Below are 20,091 nucleotides of genomic sequence, written 5' to 3'. Positions count from 1 at the left end.
AAGATCCACAATTTCACCTCTCCACACGTAATACCAGTGTTTGTTTACTCCGTTGCATAGCAACGTGACGTAAGCGGTCCGTATACCTTCTTATAATCATGTGTTCTATTGTGAAGGTCTAAAGAATGTTATATTGAGGATCTTTATTCTTATATCGTTGTGAAAAACTAAAGTTTATGATCGGAAGGATCTAAGAATCGTTCTCAGAGGGATCGAGATTTTTATTGCAGTTTTTTGGCTCAAAATCAAGTCTCCTTTAAAACAGCTGTTTTTTTTCAATATCTTCCTTCCTTCAGCTGTGTTATGGCTTACTTCTAGACACGAATAATGACGATCAATGATAATCAAATGGAAAAGTAAGCCTCCATCTTTCTATTTTAGTGCTAAACTTTCCGATCTACGCTAAATTTTCTGACATTTCCAATTTATTTTAGCTTTAACACCGTCTCTTCGCAAGAAGAAACTTCCTCCATTGATGGCCGAGAAGGTTCAAGTCAGCTACCCCTTGTGGTTTTACAGCTTCGCGACAGGGCACAAGAAGCTGCAAATCAATACGAGGAAGAAGATTTCTTCCCTGTAAGTTTGCTTTATTTATTTGTGTGTGTTTTTATCGTTTTGATTTTTTCGCAAAGCTTAAAAATCTTGACTTTGATTTACCAAAAGATGTCACCTCTTCGCGGTAAAAATCCGTTTTCCCGCTCGTTTCGTGTGTCTTTCTCTCTAAAATCTTAATTCTTCAAAACATTCATCACTGAATCTCCAAAAATACATTTATCTGATGTCGTTCATCAATATTGTGACTAATATTAGGACGAATACGAATAGTTAGGAATATTTTTTGGCATATAAGTTGTAGAGCTCGTTCTTTATATATATAAGCTTCCATGTTAAATATTTCAGTCGTCAATGTTGATAATTCTTATCATAACACTAGAAAATTCATCTTTTATTCTCTTTTGTCGTAAATATAAGTACTTCTAGGCTTGAGAATACCATTTGCTACGCTCTTAACGTCATTTCATTTAGCGATCAAGGGAATTTTAGTAAATAACTTTTATAGTAAATTATGATCTTCATGTTAGGTAAAACTGGATTAATCCCAAGGGGAATTAGTTTAAAAACAATACGGACGAATCTTACACATTGTGAATAAATAATAAAGCCAATGTATTGAAATACTTCAATTATGTAGAGAATTACTCAATAAGAAAAATTAGAATTTGAAAAATGGCTTTTTTGAAAGATGACTGGTTAAATACCCTAAGATAATGATTTTTTTTTGGCTGTTTTATCCTTACCTTGAGATTTTGCCAACTTGAAGATTTATATATTGTGTGTTACAAGTTTCCTACCATGTTCTCTCTTCTAGCTTTCTTCGTCTAAATATCGTTATTGCAAATGGCACGAGCTGGATGAGATCGATGTTAAAGGGAACATGTTGCGTTCTCCTCGAGTCAGGAAAGGTAAGCTATCTAAAGCAGCTTACAGCTAGTTGAATTATTTTCGCACAATAAAATCAGCAAATCTAGGGTTTAGTTTGGATAGCTGGCATCAGAAATTAACTTTGATAAATTAAAAAATGCATGATCATACACTTCATCATCATCATCACCACTATTATCATCACCATCATCACTGTCACCATGTATCATTATCATCACCTTCATCATCAACAGCAATGACCTGCTTTCATTGAGAGATTCCTGTGTTACTAAGATCTGCCACAATCATTTCCCTAATGCTACAAACTTGTCAGGGTATTCATCTAAAAAAAGAAATAAAAAACGTATATTACAACTGACGGGGCTCTTCCGTGAGGTTCCCTCCACACGCACTACCACTACATTCTATATTAATAAAACAAATGAATATTAAATTATTCTTGTTATCCAAATTGTGCTAGCTCCTAAAGGTTATAAGGCAGAGACAATGCGGAAGATTCAGCTAGAAGAGGAAATGGGAGACTCAGATGATGAGGATGACAGACGACTACTGCATGTACCGGTGCGGAATAGACCCAAACGAACACATAATTACAGAAATAAAATGGAAAATTGGGAAAATGCCGAGGTAATGATTTCCTGCAACATTTTTGAAAGAGCAAACCTGTTAGCTGTGAATTGCATGTTGAAATTTGGTTTTACTCTGCCGTCATTCAAAACTATTTAATAGACTGGTGGTAGCAAAAAAAATAATTTCAGCTTGCAGCTGTGTGTAGCTCGCAGCTGCAGAGTTTGCACGTTTATGAAAATATTAGTAAGATGTCTTTTATAATTATTGCACATGAAAGCTATGACCTATTTTACCAATAGCAATAATAATGATACCGTGCTCTGATCCAGTTCAAAGCTTTCCCTGAGGTTTTTTTGCTGCATTTTGAGTATTCAAGATACTGTGTTGGTATCTCATGAAAATATTATCCAGTCTTTACCTGCTTGGCATGGAGTGTGTTCCTCATTTGATGTTTTTATTCTTTTTGGTTGTTTTCAGTCTGTGAATTTATCATTTCAAGATTTGGGACATCCATTTCAGAAGAAAGAATTTCTTCGTGTTCTCAGACGACTTATACGATGTGAACAAATTCAATTAATAGAAGACTCGTTAACAGATTTAAGTACTGTATTTCTTCCCAGGTAGGTTATATTTTGGAAAATCAGTGAACATTTTTGAATGAAATGTTTGATGGTTTTGGATTGGTCGTGTATTGTGACAATGCTATTGGTACTTTTGAAAGCTAGAGTGGAAATGATGGTGATGACATCCGTGCTGATGGCAGTTATTAATGCTTGTAATGAGGATGATGGATATGAGGATGACGAGGGTGATTGTGATTGTGATGATGATGATGTAATGATAATGATGGATATAATGATGGATATGATGATGAGGGATATGATGATGATGAAGAATATGATGATGGATATGATGGTGATGATGATGATGGATATGATGATGAATATGATGATGGTGATGATGATGGATATGATGAATGATGGTGATGATAACATTAGCTAATTGCACCATGCCATTATTCTATGTCACACTATTTGTTAATTATTGTATATTTCCCTCGCAGATGTAAACAGTTATTCTTGCAGAGAAATTTCATAAGTGATCTTAAGGTAAATACATCATTTAAACATTAAAATGGCATCCTATTGTTGCCATGAGAATTATATATAGTTCAATCAGAATGCAACAATAAAATAATTTTTTTCTATTTCCAGAAACTTCCCAGAACACCCATGCTGGAACACTTGTCACTTCAACAAAATAACATTGAATCTTTACAAGGACTAGAAATACTCAATGATACATTAATAAAATCATTAACACTGAAAGGAAACCCGGTAGAGTTGAAACCAAACTACAGACAACAGTAAGTGTCCAAGATATATTCTTTTAGTATGATTAGACTATAGTTGCCATTACTCAATCAGAACATTTATTAAACAAAAGACACAAATGGTCTATTGTGTATTTGTCTTTGTATGATGAATGTTCTGGTTGAGTGATAGCAACTATTTAAGTCACTAAATAAATACTATTAGTTAGTATTTAGTTAGATTTTATTTCACAGTTTAATTGCATCCGCTCTATTGGACTAGTGCAAAATTTGGGAATCAAGGGTAGCATAGTTATATGCACAAACCACTCACTTCTGGGCTCTAGAATTTGATTTCCAGACTCAGCATTACATGAGTAGAGTTTAATTTGAGGGTTTTTCTCTGGGGTCTTTGGTTCTCATCCCCTTGAAAACCCTGACTTGTTAAATACCAATAGAACCTTATTCGTGGGGTGACAATGTTTTCCTAATTCAGCGTGACGAACCTCCAGGGGATTCATTTTCATTTGTTTTTACTCTTCGAAAAATTCATGAGTATCCCAAAGGATACGAAAGGAATAACAATGATATCCCGACAAGTTTCAAAACAATAACTCTTCATTCCCCCAGAGGTTTGTTATGCTGAATTGGGAAAACATTGTCACACCACGAATAAGGTCTATTCAATCTTTGAGTTAAAGCCATGAGGTTGTTTCAAGGCATCAATAAAAAATGTCAATAAAAACACTATTATAATAATGAATTATTAATACATTAAAAATAATATGTACGACATGATTTATGTTTTTTTTTTAATTCTTAGGGTGTTCAGGATTCTTCCTAATCTCAGGTTACTTGATGGTACCCCCAAGCTAGAAAGTGACATTGACAATTCCTTACCTGCGATGGTGACGAAGACCTGTATTGTATCATAGCAAAAGGACAAATATCATCATCAATTTATATTAACATTTATTTGGTAATCATTAGGTTCATTGAACAACAAAGTCATGACAAAAACACAGATAGACATAATAGAAATATAGAGACATTTTGAGTTTCAGTTCAGAAAGCCTTCTCAAAAGATTATCTAAAATTTGCAATGGGGGCCTTTTTTAGAATTTCGTAGTAGAAGCATGCAAAATAATCATTGTAAATATGTATATATACAAAATTATATATTTATATGAATCAAAACTTTTGTAAAGATGATACACAAAGGTAATAATGCAATGATTTTTCCTTCTTCATTGTAAATTTTTATACAAGAAAATAAAAAGATACCTAATATTATACTTCTTCTGTTAATGGTTTCTTTAATCTTTAAAATTGAGGTTAGCTTCATGTATCAATTTTTCTTTCAAAAATAAACCCAAAGATTCAAAAATGCATAAAAGGACAAAGAGATGACAGGGAATGGTTAATAGAGCGTGAAACTACTACGTTTTATGAATAAATTATCGTGAAAAAATACTTCAATGTTATGTCTAAAGTAGGATATTCAATGCTCTGTTTAAAACCCTGTATTTCTGAGCACGGTATTTAACTCAAAAAATTAAAATTACTGATAATGTTTTTACGAAACGTAAATGATTTTTAACTTACTTTTTCAATGAGAATTTGAGAGCTGAAATTTGTTGATCATCAGTAGGGTTCAGAGGAAGGTACCGTAAGGTGTTGCAGCCTTACGGTCCCAGCGATATAATTCACGAGGATCATACCTTACCAATCATCACTTTCCTCACTGAGCCTTTAAAAAAGGCGCAGGTAAGGATCACCCTATCTGATGATACTTCACTAACTTTCGCCAAGAGCAGTAGTATAAACATGCAAAGTTTTTCCATGTGGGATGACAAAAAATGCCTAAAACCTTAAATAAACGTGTGTAAACAAAGTTCCTAAGATTGATTTTAGTTTTTCTGAATTAAAATTCGAAAAATATTTTTTTTGAAAGGATAAAAATTGAAAGACGTTTTAGCATAGTGCGCATGCGCAGCATGTGCGACAAGAGCTTATTACGAAAAAAGCAAAACTCTTTCTTAAATTTGTCATTTTTACTTTTAGAACAAATAGAAAACGAAAAGATGTCGTTCATAGGCTGAAATGAGTAGCATTTCGGAGTTTTTTTTGAGGGATAAGAGGTTAAATAAAGGGACCTGATTTTTAACAACCAACACTGTTTCTTATGCTACTACTATTAAAACGAGAGTCCTGTTTCTCACAACTAAAGAAGTCTTTGCTTAGTAAACCAACATTCAGTGATGTACTAAGAGGTGTTTAATAAGATTGCAGATTTGGGGGGAGGGGAGGGTGGGGAATAGTTCGCTCTGAGTAAGTGTTACACTGGAAAATTCAAAAGAATTAAGAAACGACAAATAATACATTTATTCCTTTTATTGCAAAAATAGATTTCACAATTTATCCTGAAAGGAAATCTTTTTTGTTGTTGTTAAAAACTGACTAAACCCGATAGAAGCTGGTCAGCGGTTGTGTTATTACATCCACTCGAAGTTGTGACGTCATTGGCAAATTGAGTTACGAAGCAGCTCTCCATCCAGGTACCTTTGTCTTAAAGTAAAGTCACAAAGGGTTTAGTCTACCAGATAAAAATATCTTGGTAGCATTGATAAAAGAAGACAGTAAATCATGTCCTAATTCATGTTGAAAAAACTTGGCAAAATTGAAATATCTTGAACCCATAAATAAGCTCATTTTTTTAGATGACAGGATATGACGTCATCAGCAGCCAAGCAGAATGACGTTCTAGGTGACTTGACCAAGCCAAATGAGTTACTAGACGACCAAAGATGAAAGAATTCCGGCAGTTTTGGGAATCCATCTTATTTCGTGAAGTCATACACGCGTTGTTTGATCTTCTTGCCTTTTCTCTCAATTTCTCACAAAGGAATTATTTTCAAGAAAAAAATCTTATACCTCCACGCTTCTCAATCTTGACTGACCTTATTTGGTTATCCATCATTCCGCATTCTCATCGTTCTTCTTTCTGTCATTGGTCGAATTAAGTCGCCGGAAGTAAATTTTTGAAATGAGTATTTGCCTCCCTTGATATTGGCAACGTGAATGCGCGAAGACATTGCATACCAAAGCATTGTTAGCACAATCATTATGTAGAATCGTCGTTGATTTACTGACCAGAGCAACATCAGTGAAAATATTTATTCCCAAATGCAATCCCAGCAGCCTCTTCGTACCTTCGTTTCCATAGCAATGCCTCGGCTTGTTCCTTTGCGAGCACTTCGGCCATGGCTGCACAGCGACGCCATAACTTTGCTCGACGTACTGTTCGTTTTGATCCAGTTTTCTCTAGTTCGTCTGCCATTTTAAGTTGATAGAACTTTGATTCAATTGCATTGTCGATTTCGTTCTGTTGGAAGAGAGAACAAAGTAAGTCTAAAGAGAAGGTGGCTTTGGTTCCAAGATCGCTGAGAGTGACAAGACATAAGGGACCATTTATTTTTGGTGTGACTCGCGGCTTCGCTTGGTAACTATTAAAAAATATCTGACCTCACTTTTCTGTTGGTGCATGAAAAAATGGTCCCTCCATCGTTTCCTGTTCTGTTTATTGTAAAAGTGCTGTGTAACTCCAATTTTTTGCTCTCCCCCTCTTGGGTATGTGATCCCTTTAATGCCCCAGCCCCTCCCCCCCGCGAACAAAATCCCACCAGCCCCCTTTTCCCAGTAAAAAAAAAAAAAAAGATTAACAGTCCCTGAATGGAAGCTTAGAATAACTTACTTCAATAATTAGACACTCTTCTCTCTCCATATCTCTTCTTCGCTTGATGTATGAAGACCTTCTTTCAGCCAACAACAAAGCCGTATCTTTTCCAAACGTTCTTTTTTCTGTTCTTTGTCGCTCAGCTTCATAACCAGAAACAAATATAGAGCTATACTTGTAGTTGAAAAAAACCGGTAGACGCTCCTTGACAGCAGTTAGTGTTGGTATGGGTGGATAAAGTAGCTCGGGAGATCTTGGGCGACGTGTGTTTGAAGGTGAGGACGACGAAGACGAGAAAGAAAGGTCATCTTTGTAAAATACTTCGTCATCGTCGTCGTCGTCGAAGAAAAATCCTGAAGGTACTTCTTCGACTGATTCGATGTTTACTTGAATGCACGATAACTCCTGAATCAAAATAACAATAATAAGTATCATGAACTTGGTTTTAAAGATACATGTAGCTCAGTATGTCTTGAAAAAGAAAAAAAAAGAAAAGTAAAAGAAGCAAATATAAAGATTTAAAATAGAGCATGTGCATGTTACGTCATAGCCGCTATCTTGGTCGATGATAACAAAGCATTCCTCATTAGCTTCTCTTGTTAGATCAACCAAGATGGCGGTCGTTTCATTGTTATTCATATCTCAAGGGTCACATGGTTGCACACACTCTATTGGGCGATTCTATCCATACCTTCACTGCTTCCCTCGAGCTCGCATTCATCCCATCTTTGGTCGCACCTGTTAAATAAAAAAATAATATTATGACCATATTTTACGATTACCATGTTTAAACATTAGTTAGGATTTCAGTAAAAGCATGCTCATACGAAAATTTCATCTTTCCTTTAAACTTCTAAAAGCCCTCCTCCCCCCCCACCCTCCCCCACTGAATTGTTTGCGCCCGCGTATTTGAGATTTGAATTTGAAAGGTACCGCGTCCAGAAAACCACATGGAGCCCCCTTAATTGCCCTATTTCACTATGACGTCACTGCTTGTTTATGTGGGGGATAGAATCGCCATCCAATAGAAAATTCAACAACATTTGCTCCTAGCGAAACAGTTTAATCTAAAATGGCCTGGTTTTCAGATATAATATGTGTTAATGTGTACTAAAAAATATCCTGAGCGTTTGCTGGCTATTCTACTTCTCTTCGTGGATTGATACGGGTTTTAGAACAATTTTCGGTGAATTTGCGTTGATTTGAACCCCTCCGACGACCATGATCCTTTGCGTTTAAACACTATAGATTGTTTTGATGTGACGTCATAGTGAAATAGGGCAATTTAGCCTATTTTAGGCGTAAGCCGAAAACCAAGATTTATACATGTTTAGGCAAGGAAACTTGATAACAGCTCTAAGTTGAATTTTGAGTCTTACTTGATCTTGGTTCGCTCATTTCTCGACAAACATCGAAGAATCAAAGAGAATGTTTACATCTGCTTGGTATAAGCTATGGTCGCGTTTTCGTGTTACGAGCATTAGCCAGTTTATCTGCTGTAAACGCGGACAGTTTAAACATTCAACAAATTTGATTCTTTATTCCTACGCTTTTTATACCAAGTAACGAATCGTTAACAGGAAGATGTTATTGCCGTTAAGTTTGGTTTTTCAAAATCTAGAATACCACGCATATCGTGATTTTGCGTTACGTGAATCTACGTGAGGTACTTCGTGTTATGCCTTTGGCTTGCATCGCAATGCTGTCTGGCCTACAACTGCTAGAATTGCCAATTAGGAGCCACCAGGAGGCTTTGTACTAATTGCGCTTTGACTGGTATTTCCTTTCGGGTCCATTTATAGCTAGAGAACTGTAAAGGAAATACTGGAATAGAGGCGAGCGCTACAGGAATGACTTGTTTTGATGAAATCGTGACGCGTGTTTATATGGATAAAAAGCAGGTGGGTGTTACGACAGACTTTGTCGTAAGGCACGTATTTAATTAATAATCCAGTATTTTCGGGTTTGTTCTCATTCTAATATATTACCACGAAAGAACTGTTTGAATTCGAAGCGTGACGATTTATTCTAGTCAAGTTGTTTTAGTTCCGCGTAGAACTGATATTTTAAATCATTAAACAACCTTAAGGCTGATCTAAGTCAGGGCACGGCTAACTCACAGATCAGACCCTGAAACAACCTCTGGGCTGATATCATTAATCAGGGCAGGCTAACTCGCAGATACAACCCTGAAACAACCTCTGGGCTGATCTAAGTCAGGGCATGACTAACTCACAGATCAAACCCTGAAACAACCTCTGGGCTGATCTAAGTCAGGGCACGGCTAACTCACAGATAGAACCCTGAAAAAACCTCTGGGCTGATCTAAGTCAGGGCATGGCTAACTCACAGATTGAATGTCCTGTAACAACCTCTGGGCTGATCTCAGTTATCAGGGCAGGCTAACTCACACATTGAATGAGAGCTGAGCTTTCCCTAAGGTATAAACACCATTGTCGTAAATTTTTAACCAATCGAAACACATCGTATCTCAATTATTGTTTATTTGTTTTTATTTTGTATAATTGTATTACTCTTACCGTAAACTGCACAAAGTGCAGGAGCCAGTATACATGACAGAGCAGGCTTCAAAGCTGGTTCATTCCAATCTGGTGCCTTAAAGATGTCTTCCAACGCATCGAGCTCCCCTTGGTTGTCGTAAGACCACCTGTCGACAAATCATAAAAATCGTCAGAAGGACAGACAGACAAACGACGCAGTGACGTAGCGAGATGTCCATAGCGTTGGTTTAGTAACCACGCGCGTTTTGGCGCGAAACTCACTTCCCGCTAAAACGCGCGTGCGCTCGTTTTGGCGCCAAACGCTTCTGGAGTCCATGGAAACATACTAAAGAAACAAAAACAAAAAACAAAAAAACAAAAACAAAAAAAACTAAAGAAACCGAGAGGGGGCGAGCGGGGTCTTCGTTCCCTCTTTCTTTACTCAGTCTGCGTTAATATAATTAAACATCAAATAAAACCTTAATTTAGTAAGGGTAGCATAAAACAGGATGGGAGCAATAAGCTTGTCCATGTAAATTAGAACTTTTTGAAATATGGACGACCGGTTGGCGACAAATCCTCGTAAATCGTACAAACAGCAAAAGCCTTGTAATTGTAAATAATAATATCAGCATAGAAGACAATAGCTAGACAATGGAGTTTTTCGTATTTTAAAACAAAGCATACTTACTACAAGATATCGAGAAATTGTAAATTGAATGAGACCGGCACTAAAATGACAAATAGTCAAATATCGCCCAGACATAAAAACGGCGCAAGCCTTTGTGATTATAGAAATTAGATATCAACATACAGAGGGAATATGATAGAAGTTTTCCCACTGCAAACTTAAAATTAAATATATCTACAACGGTGTAATACGCGAAACTTACCGCGTACGGCTTAATTTTCGTTTCGAATTCTCTTGTGGTTTTCCACATTCCCAAACGGAAATCTCCCCATTTTGATTTTTTGTTTTTTTGTCCGCTTTTGTTAGGCTGTTTAGCAAAGTCTTCATGCTTCAGGAGTACGTGAAATAACAAGCTCAATGTCACTAAAATTACCAAACTTATATAAGACAAACTTCTTAAAGAAGGAATGGATTTCTGGGACCTTTCCTTTGGTCTTCTTCGTACTTAATAATGTCCCATGGTCGCGGATAAGTCTCAACGCAGAACTGAGACGCTTTTCGTCTGCGATTAATGAGCCAATTCAATTAACCATTGCTTGAAGTCTTTGTATTGAAATTAGAATTATTATTTTGGGTCGAGGACCCCTTTATAGGATTTCATTTGCTACGGCATATCACCCCCCTTTGAAATGTTCTTTTTTATTATTGGTATATATATGATATTGATAACAAGGGTTTTTGTTATGGGCAATTCTACACGGTAAAAGACCGAGGGAGATGCTCTTCAGCGTCGAGAGGAGAGAGAGACTTTTGATATATAATATAAAACTATAAAAAGCCCTCTCTTGGATGCTTATTAAACCGAAAGAGTTCTTTCATCACTTAATGAAGTATCTACCCAAGTATCGCGGTGAGAGAATTTCATTAACATTATAGTGGCTTGTCTGGGACTTGGAATATCTCCTGTCGAGTTTCTTTTTTCTTTCTTTCTTTCTTTCTTTCTTTCTTTCTTTCTTTCTTTCTTTCTTTTTTTGTTTATGTCTTCTTCTTTCGCTTTCTTTCCTATGAAGGTTTTTATGTCATTGTGAAGGGCAGAGATTAAGAAGAAATCTCTCGTCAGGTCTCTTCGGGTTCGCGTGCGGTTGTGTTGTATGGTTTTTTCCTTTGGCAGTGCGTTCCTTCCTCTTTCCTTTCTTCCTTTCTTCATTTACTTCCTTTACTTGCCTCCTTCTTCTCTTTCTTCCTTTGTCCTTTCCTTTCTTCCTTTCTTCCTTTCTTCCTTTCTCCCTTTGCTTCTTTCTTTTTTTAAATACTTTATATCTTTCTAAATTCAAGCCATGCTCTGGTCCCGCATTTCTTTACAAAACCTTCAAAATAATCTTTAGGTACCTGTATACACGTGCGTGAGCCCCTCATTACTGGCGGGACAAAATACATGACTTATTTATTGTGTTTATCAGGCGAAACCTTACTGTAAGATAATAACACATCATTAATATCTAAATAAGATCTCAAAAAGCTCTCTGACAAGTAATCTAAGTTATAGCCTATGAATTAATTTTACCATTTAATGTTTATATCGCTACTTTACTTCTAGAGGAAATCTCGTCCGATCCTTGAATCTTCGCCAGTTGGGAGAACTATTCAAGTTCGTACATTATTTAATAGCTATTTTCTTTATTTTATTATTATATTTAGTCTACAGAATTTACTTTGCAATGAAACCAAAACTCGTTGATATTTGTTAAGATAAAACATTTGATTTCAAAGCTGGTAAAAGAAACTTTTACTAACAATAAAAGCAGTTAAAAAAGAGAGTAAAATTAGGTTACGAATTGAGGTAAGGTCTCTGTAGAAACTATAAATCTTTTATCTGGCCTGTCGAAGATTTAAATACCTTTATATATTTTCTATTTTTCTTAAAAAACAAGTTCCCCCCAGAGTTTATTGATTAAATTAATAGTTATTTTCCTGTCGCTCTGGTGTCAGTCCTGTGCGAATACTTCAATTTTTAAAAATTGAAAAGATTTGAAATTGAAAATATTTGTTAAACTTAGAACTTCGTGGCAAAAGTTTATAGTTTTACAATTTTCTAATTTATACTTACCGAAAAGGCATGACCATATATCTAAACTGGAGAAGATAGTGATGATGGTCGTGATGGTAGTGATTTCGTGTGAACTAAGGTCCCGTCACTAAAACGACATAAAGCAATGTTGAATTCCAGTTTATTCCGCCGAACTCCGGCTTCGCGTAATCAACTGGATGAGATTATATATGAATCTGCGATCAATGTTCGTAGATGGTTATATCAAGGTCATGCGCAGTCATACAATATTCATTAAGTTATAACAAGTTATAGACGTGTTTTGTAAACATCCTCAAACGACGAAATGTGAGATTAAATCTTCAAGGTTAAAAATTATTTGAAAATTTAGAACTTCTACGCTTATCCTAAGTGAAATCGTTGCGTAATGTGTTTGATAATACTACAATTTTGGCTAGAATTCTAGTGTTTCTTTAATTGATTTGATAAGAAGTTTAACTTATTAAATGTCCAATATATCTATTTAAATTCAGTTGTTAAGGAACACGAGAGATGTGTCTAGAAATTCCCATGACTAAAAGACTTTTTCTAGAAAAATCATGCATATTTTCTTGCATCACGATATTTTATTTTTAGAGTAAAAGGTCGTTTGACACAACAGAGTTTTAGTTCTTCATTCTTAAGAACAAATATAATAAGGTACATTTGACAATTTTTTGCGGAGAAATTTTTGAAAAACAAGTGTTTTTCGCTTCCGTGCTACACGTATATTCTAGGTCTGCAGCGGTAGCTCACACTAAACGCACGTGATTGAACTTCATATATTTTACAGACGGGAAGTTCTTGAAGGCCATTGAATGAGAACAGGAAAAGATAAGGTGATAACGCTTTGATTTCGAAATATTTGTAAATGTTATTCCATTCTCATGGCCAATGAGATGACTTTGAAATTTCATTCTTATATGCAAACAAGCAAACAAACAAACAAACAAACAAACAAACAAACAAACAAACAAACAAACGAAAACGACAGGCAGACAAAAACAAACTGCGAGAGAGAACAGACAGACAGACAGACAAAAGACAGTCTTGTCTAGCATGGTGTACACTACTACTCAATATTCAAGGACTGTTCATGTTTTATTTTCGTGTTTTACGATTAGTTAGAGACGAAATCCGCAAAAGCTGTCAATCACATTCAACTCTACTTTACCAAACCCTCCGGCACGAAGCGAACTTCAAATAAGCACCTCGAATCTTTTTATTCAGAATTAATTACAGTAATTATTTTCTTTTCAGAGTACGTTTCTTATCTTTATTTCAATGATCGCTGCATAAAATCGACGCAACTACAGTCAAATAATATTGAGTTATGTTCATATGAAAGAGATAAAAAATAAAAATAAATTTCAAAGGAATTTCCAAGATGTGCTCTTTCCACACACGGAGTATGTAATATCCAATAGATTCAAAATAGCTAACTAAAATTAGATTGCACGTTTATTCAATTATTGTTATCTGGGAGTCAAAAACCTGCTTCTGCTTTGACGTGGTTTAATCTTACTTGCTATTCTAGTTCTTTATTTTACTATATAAAATATAACCAAAAGGTACGCCGTAACTTGAATCACTGTAGTTACGTTTAAGCAAATAAAGGTGGGACAGCTAGAAAAACAAACGAAAACTATGAATTGACAAGAAAAAACAAGAAAAATTACGATTTGTAAAACCCGTTAAGACAGGAAAAAACAGGTTTATAGTTCGCAATTAATTTTAAAAACATATTATTTTTCTTCCACCAATTAGAGTACTAATCAGAATTTTAATATCTGTTCATTACACTGAAGTCAAACTACAATCATTGCCAAAATACTTGGCACGATGGCACATTTTGGCTAACACAGAAAATGGCTTTCCTCTGTCGCGCTCTCCCCCTCCCCCCTGTACAATGTTCCTGTTCCCTGAAAGAAAGTTGGTAACCCTGATAAGACTCGCCAACCCTCTGCCAACTTGCACGAATCCCAACATTGTACGGGGGAGGGGGGGTTTAGTCCTAGGTAGTGTTTTGCGAAGTACACTCTAAAATACTAAAATCTGTCAAGCGTGCCAACTAATTATGGCAATGATTGTAGATAACAGGTAATTTTGAACATTTTTGTACGTTTGAATCGACTTCGAAGAAAAACTGCACAAAATTCGGCATAACTTTAAGAGCTAGCAAACAAGTTTACTTCACAAGCGTGATTATTGAGCAAGCTTTCTTTGTAGAAATCTGCATTTCTTAGTTTTTGTCACTTGAAGATTCTAAATATTTAACTAGCTTGAAGAATATTTTTCGTATGTTTGAACAGAGTATCGAAGGGTGACAGGAGTGAGACGCACTGCGCATGTCCATCAAACGTCTCACTAAAGCAAAACCAACAAATAAATACAAAAAAACTAAAGAAAAACAGAGTACGTTTGGGCTTAGCCAAGGAGGGAAACGTTGCGTGACGACCCTAAGAACGGCTGCAAAGGAGGCTAGTTTGGGCTGTAATCTCAGCTTATTTTTTGAAAGCTTGGTTCTTTGATGCTAAACTCTTGCTAGAATTTATAAAAATGCTACATACAAATTCGAGCAAGGGTTTCCTGTGTGGAGGCTTGGTTCATGGGGGAATTCGAGAAAGGTGTCACTTTTATCCCAGTATTCTTTGCGAGCGTTCTTAATGATTTTCATTCTGGAAAAAAATGGATTTTTGATCTCATTTTCTTGAAACGATAAGCTCGCACGCACTCTCATTGATTGTCTCGTTAAAAAAACAACAACAGAAAAACGAAAAAAACAAAACAAAAAAAAAAAACAACAACAACAAAAAAAAAAAAACGAAAACAGTAAAACGATATACCTTTTGGAATGCGAAAAGTCGAATTTTACCCAGATTTTTGATGCGTTTTGATATAATTTGCATTTAGATAGTGAAAATTCTAGATATTGGAAAGTCTTTTTACCGCTGGAAGTGTTTGATAAGCATTTAGTCAATATTCCGTTCCTTTGTGTCCTTCGTCCCTTGTGGACACTTATCGATAAGGTTGAACAACATAGGACGTATTTTCCACTTCGAAATTAATGCCTTCTGTCATTCATTGGAATATGAGAAATATCATATATGTAAAAGTAATCACATTATCACAATAATTTTGATAGCAGTAATTATAATACGACAGGGCTTGAAATCTCGTTACCACGGGAAAACTCCTCGTTTTCGACGACAGAAAAAGAGAGGGAAAAAAAAAAAAAAAAAAAAAAAAGATTATGGATGAATTTAGATGAATATTCACACAGAGAATATTTAAATTCCAAATTTACATCACTTGTATTTTGTTATTGTATATTAAATTTCTGAGAGCAAATATTTCCGACCCTCGGGCGAAATATCAATGTTAGGAACACGTTAATCACATGAAACACCGACGTTCTCGCCACTCTCGTAAACAACTTTACTTAAAACGCATAAAAAAAAGGCAAAAATAAATTCTACGCCAAAAACGTATCAAATTAGAAAAAAAAAAGCAGTTTAAAAATTTTGAATTTATTATAAATGTGAAATGCTAGCACATTCTACGACGTAAATTCTGAATTTTAAAGCACAAAAGTCCGGATATAAACTAAGTTATTATTTAACGCTGCATGTGATTCGGCAATACAAGACACCTTTTCTCAAACAAACTAAGTTTACCTTAAACTCTGTATACATTTTCCCTTCAGTTTAACATTTGTATAAACTGAAAACCCTAAATACATACAACAAATGTAGGAAAAAGGCACATTTATTGAATAAACTAAAAGTATACCAATGGATTTATCTTAATTTGAGTTTCATTCAACGACAAAAAATTGGAATCCTCCACTATGCAATTTAGTATTTTGTACAAAATTTATTATAAGTACTGGTTTCAATATAAGAGCATGCTACATTAGTCATAGCTTGTGCAAACTGTTGCGACAGTTTAGACAAAAAGTTATATATTATTGAATTTTCTTATTCACAAGATAACCAAAAGCTCCCGAGTGCAAGCTTTTTAGTTGGCGACTGGCGACGTGATTCCTTATTTGAGTTTTCGATTCGGGTTTTACGTCAAATCTACTTTAGGTAATTGTACTGCAGATTTTCCCTTCCACATGGACAGATGTCATAATACTATTCTATTTGGCAATAATAATGAGTATGAGTATTTACTAAAACCCTTTTTTTCTTGGCTCATTTAATGGTGCTTTTGCTGTTAATGTGGGGAAATTTTAGACGACTTTTCTCTCTCTAAATAAGTGATATGTACGTATGCAATTAAGATATCCAATCTTCATATCGATGAAACTAAAAAACAGGTTTTTAGACTCATAAAATGATACTAAAAAAGTTCTAAGTTTTTTTGTCGTCGGTATAGTTCTCAAAAAAAAAAAAGTAATATACTCCTAAAATCTTGGACAAATGAATTTAAAATAAAGAAAGAGATATTGAGATAAAAACGAAAAGAAAGTGATAAACCAACCTTTCCAATTTGTGAACCATGTCCTGAACTAGGCCGTTAGTAATGGTAAACCTCTCTAAATATACCAAAAATATCCTAAGATTTTCTAGAGCATTAGACCAAAAGAGAGCTTGTTCTACCACAGAAGGATTACACACGATTTTGTTCGTACCATGTTGATGTTTCCATGTACTCAGTCTTCGGCCTAAGTAAGCAGTTATGTCAGTTTTGGTTTATGACGTCAACGACGACTTGGCCAAGACAACAAATTTCCGCGTTGAACGACGCTAAATCATTCAATATATGCAAAGCAGTCGGCATTGACACTCCTCCGGAGCTTTTAGCACCGAAAATTTAACCTTTGGGGCTTCGAAGAGCTATATCTATACTCTACTACTTCCTTCCCTCTAGGAACGAGCGAATTCCTCGGAATTTTAACTTTTTTGCCTTTTCAAGTGAAATGTCGTACGTGTTAAAAAAATGATATTTGTACACAGAACAAAAAGGAAAAAAATATTATGCTAATCCGTATTTTTCTTTCTATTTTTTATTTCATCAATAGATTTGAATATTGAATTTTTGAGTCCACTATCACAAAAACATTTCGCGAATCCGTGTAAACATGAATTGTTTCGTAGTATAGAGAGGTATTTTTAGATCGCATTCGTTCCGAAAAGCGTGGGGGCTGACAACCTACATGTAAAGCGTAGGAAGATTATCTTAAAGGACGTTTTCAATACAGTTTAAGTGTTAATATGGTTTTCTTCGAAGTTAGACATTAAGGGCAATCTAGGCTTGTAACTAGGGAAGAAATAAGCTGGTTTTTTTTTTTTTTTTTTTTTTTTTTTTACTGGCTTGTTTGCTTTTTTGTCTTCGATATCTTTGGCACAATTCAGGGCCCAATCTCATGAATAATAAATATCTAGATATCTCTTGCTCCTCAAATACACGTCACGTACGTTAATAAATAAAACGGAATTAAGAACTATTGAACTTTACTGGAAAAAATAAAACGTAGGCAGCTCGTGTTGAATTATATATATTGCTATTTTTGAATTCGGTAAGGATACTTTTGTCTTCCACTTGAAACTAAAACTAGATAAAATCGCAAAGTTCAGGATATTTATTGTAATATTTCACTTAGCAGGCGACTAATCAAGCTTTGGATGATTGGTATTAGAAATTTGGTCTACGAATAATTTGCCTTGTTAAGATAGAAAAGTGGTAATTAGAAAAAAAAATCATGTATTGGAGGAGGCCGCTAAATTTATTTCAATGAATGAAATATAGTATTGGACGGTGTGGGAGTGGTGCTTGATTTGCGGAGCTGTTGGTGTTGAAGATGAATTGAGATATTTAAAGGTGGATTTTGCCAATTTCAAAAAAGAGGATGAAAAAGAGCGGGAAAAGAAGAAAGAAGAAATAAAGAAAAAGACAAAAGAAAGAAAGAAAGAAAGAAAGAAAGAAAGAAGAAGAAAGAAAGAGAGAGAGAGATAGAGAGAGAGATGTCTGTATTTAATCTCGGGAATTTCAACATCAATGTACAAATTGGTTTTCAATGAAAACCTGAGTTCATAGGGTAATATATAGTAAAAAAATTAATAATAACGTTAAGAATATATAGACAGATTTATGAAATAAATTCTCATCTACCCCCCAAAAATATTATAGTAATTAAAGTGTTAAGGACCAACAGACGAAAGATTCCTCTTAAAAGATTTTAAATTATTGGACAGTCTGACACTTGGGGTAACGAGTTCCACACTTTTGCACCGTCATAAGAGAGAGCTCTTTTTAAAAACTCAGTGCTGGGTTTCGGGTAACTTTAAGCACTTTCTCTCTACCACGAAAATCGTAGGTATTTTCTTGAAAATAAAAGAGTTCCCTTACAGATTTGGTGCAAGTGCATTTAAAGTCTTAAACATCATTATTGCTTTATGCTCCTTTCTTCTTCTTTGGTAAGCTTTTCCAGGCCTAAAGAAGTTAAAATATCACTAGAATCTGACATCGTAGCTGCTTTTTGTTATTATTCTTGCAGCTCTATTTTGCATTTTTTGTCAATCTTTCAGCAGACGTTACTGGTAAATTATCCCATAACCACACGTCACAATAGTCAAAACCAAGGTAAAATTGAAAGGAAGAAAAGGAAGAAAGAAGAAGGAGAAGAGAGAAAGAAAGAGAGAAAGAGAAGAAAGAGAGACTGAGAGAGAAAGAGAGAAATACCTCACGGTCTTCTCTCCGCTCTTCTCCCTCTCTCCTTCTCTATACATAGCTACCGCGAGCTCCCTAAATAATACGATACATATAAAGACCCTCACTCACCCTCCTTCCTTACTGCCTCCTCCCCCCTCGCCTCCCCTGCCCCCCCTCCCTCTCCTGAAAGTAAATAAAGAAGAAATAATAAAGAAACGACAGAATAAAGAAAGAAAGAAAGAAGAAATGACAGCAAAGTAAAAATTATCTCCCGCGCTTCCAAAAATTTCCTCTCTTCCTTATTCTCTTCAAGTCCAATCACCTAACAAAAATAACTTCTAAAAACACCAATCAATTTCCACCTTAACTTCCTCGATAATCACCCACAACCATAAATGGGGGGGGTTTTCTCCTCTCTGCAAGGCAAAATAGAATACTTCTGATCATACCAATGATAATTTTGGATAAGCGATGACAGACTCTAAATTCTTGAGGTACTAAGTCACATGTTTACCCTCGCGATACAACAGGACCCTTAAGACACTTTCCATTTCAGACCACGTGTCGTTTCCTTAATATTTTAATTTGTTTTACCGTAGGTTTTGATTGTACATTTTCTGTTGAGTAATACTAAGAATCGTATTGCAAGGGGTTTTGAAATGGTGAAAACATATAACATGACGGTGCGAAGTAAACGCATTTATGTAATCGCGTATCTTTCCCTAGAGTATCGCCTCTTTGTTTAACGGTTGTACATGAGAAGACACATTAATATGGATGTTTAGTCCAAACAACGCATCTTTTTCTTCAGGAGGCATACTAACACGGGTCTACATGTGAAACATTTTCGCTCAAATTAACTAAATCCTCTATTCATTGCATGTCAGCTGCCATCTACTTGGGCCTCTTGTTTAATATTGTTTTGCTTACGTCCGAGCTCCTCTTACGTCAGTGTTGACGTCACTCACGATATTTGGTGGTACCAGGAATCCATACATACACAAAAAATACCTAATCTATCAAGTATGAACAAATGATTTAGACTCTTCCCAGCCATTGGGTTGAGATTAAAAAAACAAATAAATTTTTGTTAAAACGGTTGCACACGAAAAGACACGTGAATATGGTACAACTCAATAAAGATTCTTATTA

General features: G+C 35.3%; 2 protein-coding genes, 1 long non-coding RNA gene and 1 other non-coding gene across 7 annotated transcripts in view; 1 reads left to right on the top strand and 3 right to left on the bottom strand.

The window, feature by feature from the left end:
- LOC116306542 (uncharacterized) overlaps nt 1-20,091 on the bottom strand; it is a 163,559-nt gene that overhangs the window by 63,024 nt on the left and 80,444 nt on the right. The gene's annotated exons all lie outside the window — the stretch shown is intronic.
- On the top strand, nt 88-4,618 carry LOC116296536 (uncharacterized). The gene is made up of 8 exons (XM_031704565.2): nt 88-356; nt 435-576; nt 1,370-1,463; nt 1,904-2,070; nt 2,491-2,633; nt 3,077-3,122; nt 3,228-3,379; nt 4,149-4,618. Exons 1-8 carry the CDS (start codon nt 328-330, stop codon nt 4,258-4,260), a joined length of 885 nt encoding a protein of 294 aa, XP_031560425.1. The 5' UTR covers nt 88-327; the 3' UTR covers nt 4,261-4,618.
- LOC116296551 (U8 small nucleolar RNA) lies at nt 4,979-5,115 on the bottom strand. The gene has a single exon (XR_004197138.1). It is a non-coding gene; the product is annotated as a U8 small nucleolar RNA (small nucleolar RNA).
- On the bottom strand, nt 5,705-17,175 carry LOC116296530 (uncharacterized). 4 transcript variants are annotated; one of them, XM_031704558.2, is made up of 6 exons: nt 16,768-17,174; nt 12,301-12,388; nt 9,602-9,729; nt 7,753-7,799; nt 7,080-7,466; nt 5,705-6,710 (listed from the first exon to the last, which is right to left on the bottom strand). In XM_031704558.2, exons 2-6 carry the CDS (start codon nt 12,315-12,317, stop codon nt 6,489-6,491), a joined length of 801 nt encoding a protein of 266 aa, XP_031560418.1. In that variant the 5' UTR covers nt 12,318-12,388; nt 16,768-17,174; the 3' UTR covers nt 5,705-6,488. The 4 variants fall into 4 exon arrangements, with proteins under 4 accessions (XP_031560418.1, XP_088885956.1, XP_031560417.1 ...); XM_089029830.1 differs by lacking the exon at nt 12,301-12,388 and having other exon boundaries at nt 16,919-17,175; XM_031704557.2 differs by lacking the exon at nt 12,301-12,388.

Source organism: Actinia tenebrosa, unplaced genomic scaffold, assembly GCF_029948245.1.
Source record: "Actinia tenebrosa isolate PJP-AT-01 unplaced genomic scaffold, QUT_ActTen_1.0 PGA_scaffold14__42_contigs__length_11649687, whole genome shotgun sequence".
Taxonomy (NCBI): Eukaryota; Metazoa; Cnidaria; class Anthozoa; order Actiniaria; family Actiniidae; genus Actinia; species Actinia tenebrosa.
This window is presented reverse-complemented; position numbering and strand designations above follow the sequence as displayed.

What these genes read in the sequence shown, in the direction of transcription:
- LOC116296530 (XM_031704557.2), bottom strand. Translation starts at nt 16,787, where the DNA reads ATGGTTCACAAATTGGAAAG. An exon ending in TGCACTTTGTGCAGTTTACG is followed by an intron (nt 7,800 to 9,601) that starts GTAAGAGTAATA and finishes TTTATTTAACAG; the next exon opens with GTGCGACCAAAGATGGGATG. An exon ending in GCTCGAGGGAAGCAGTGAAG is followed by an intron (nt 7,467 to 7,752) that starts GTATGGATAGAA and finishes ATTTTGATTCAG; the next exon opens with GAGTTATCGTGCATTCAAGT.
- LOC116296536 (XM_031704565.2), top strand. Translation starts at nt 328, where the DNA reads ATGACGATCAATGATAATCAAATGGAAAA. An exon ending in AAAATTGGGAAAATGCCGAG is followed by an intron (nt 2,071 to 2,490) that starts GTAATGATTTCC and finishes GGTTGTTTTCAG; the next exon opens with TCTGTGAATTTATCATTTCA. An exon ending in ATTTCATAAGTGATCTTAAG is followed by an intron (nt 3,123 to 3,227) that starts GTAAATACATCA and finishes TTCTATTTCCAG; the next exon opens with AAACTTCCCAGAACACCCAT.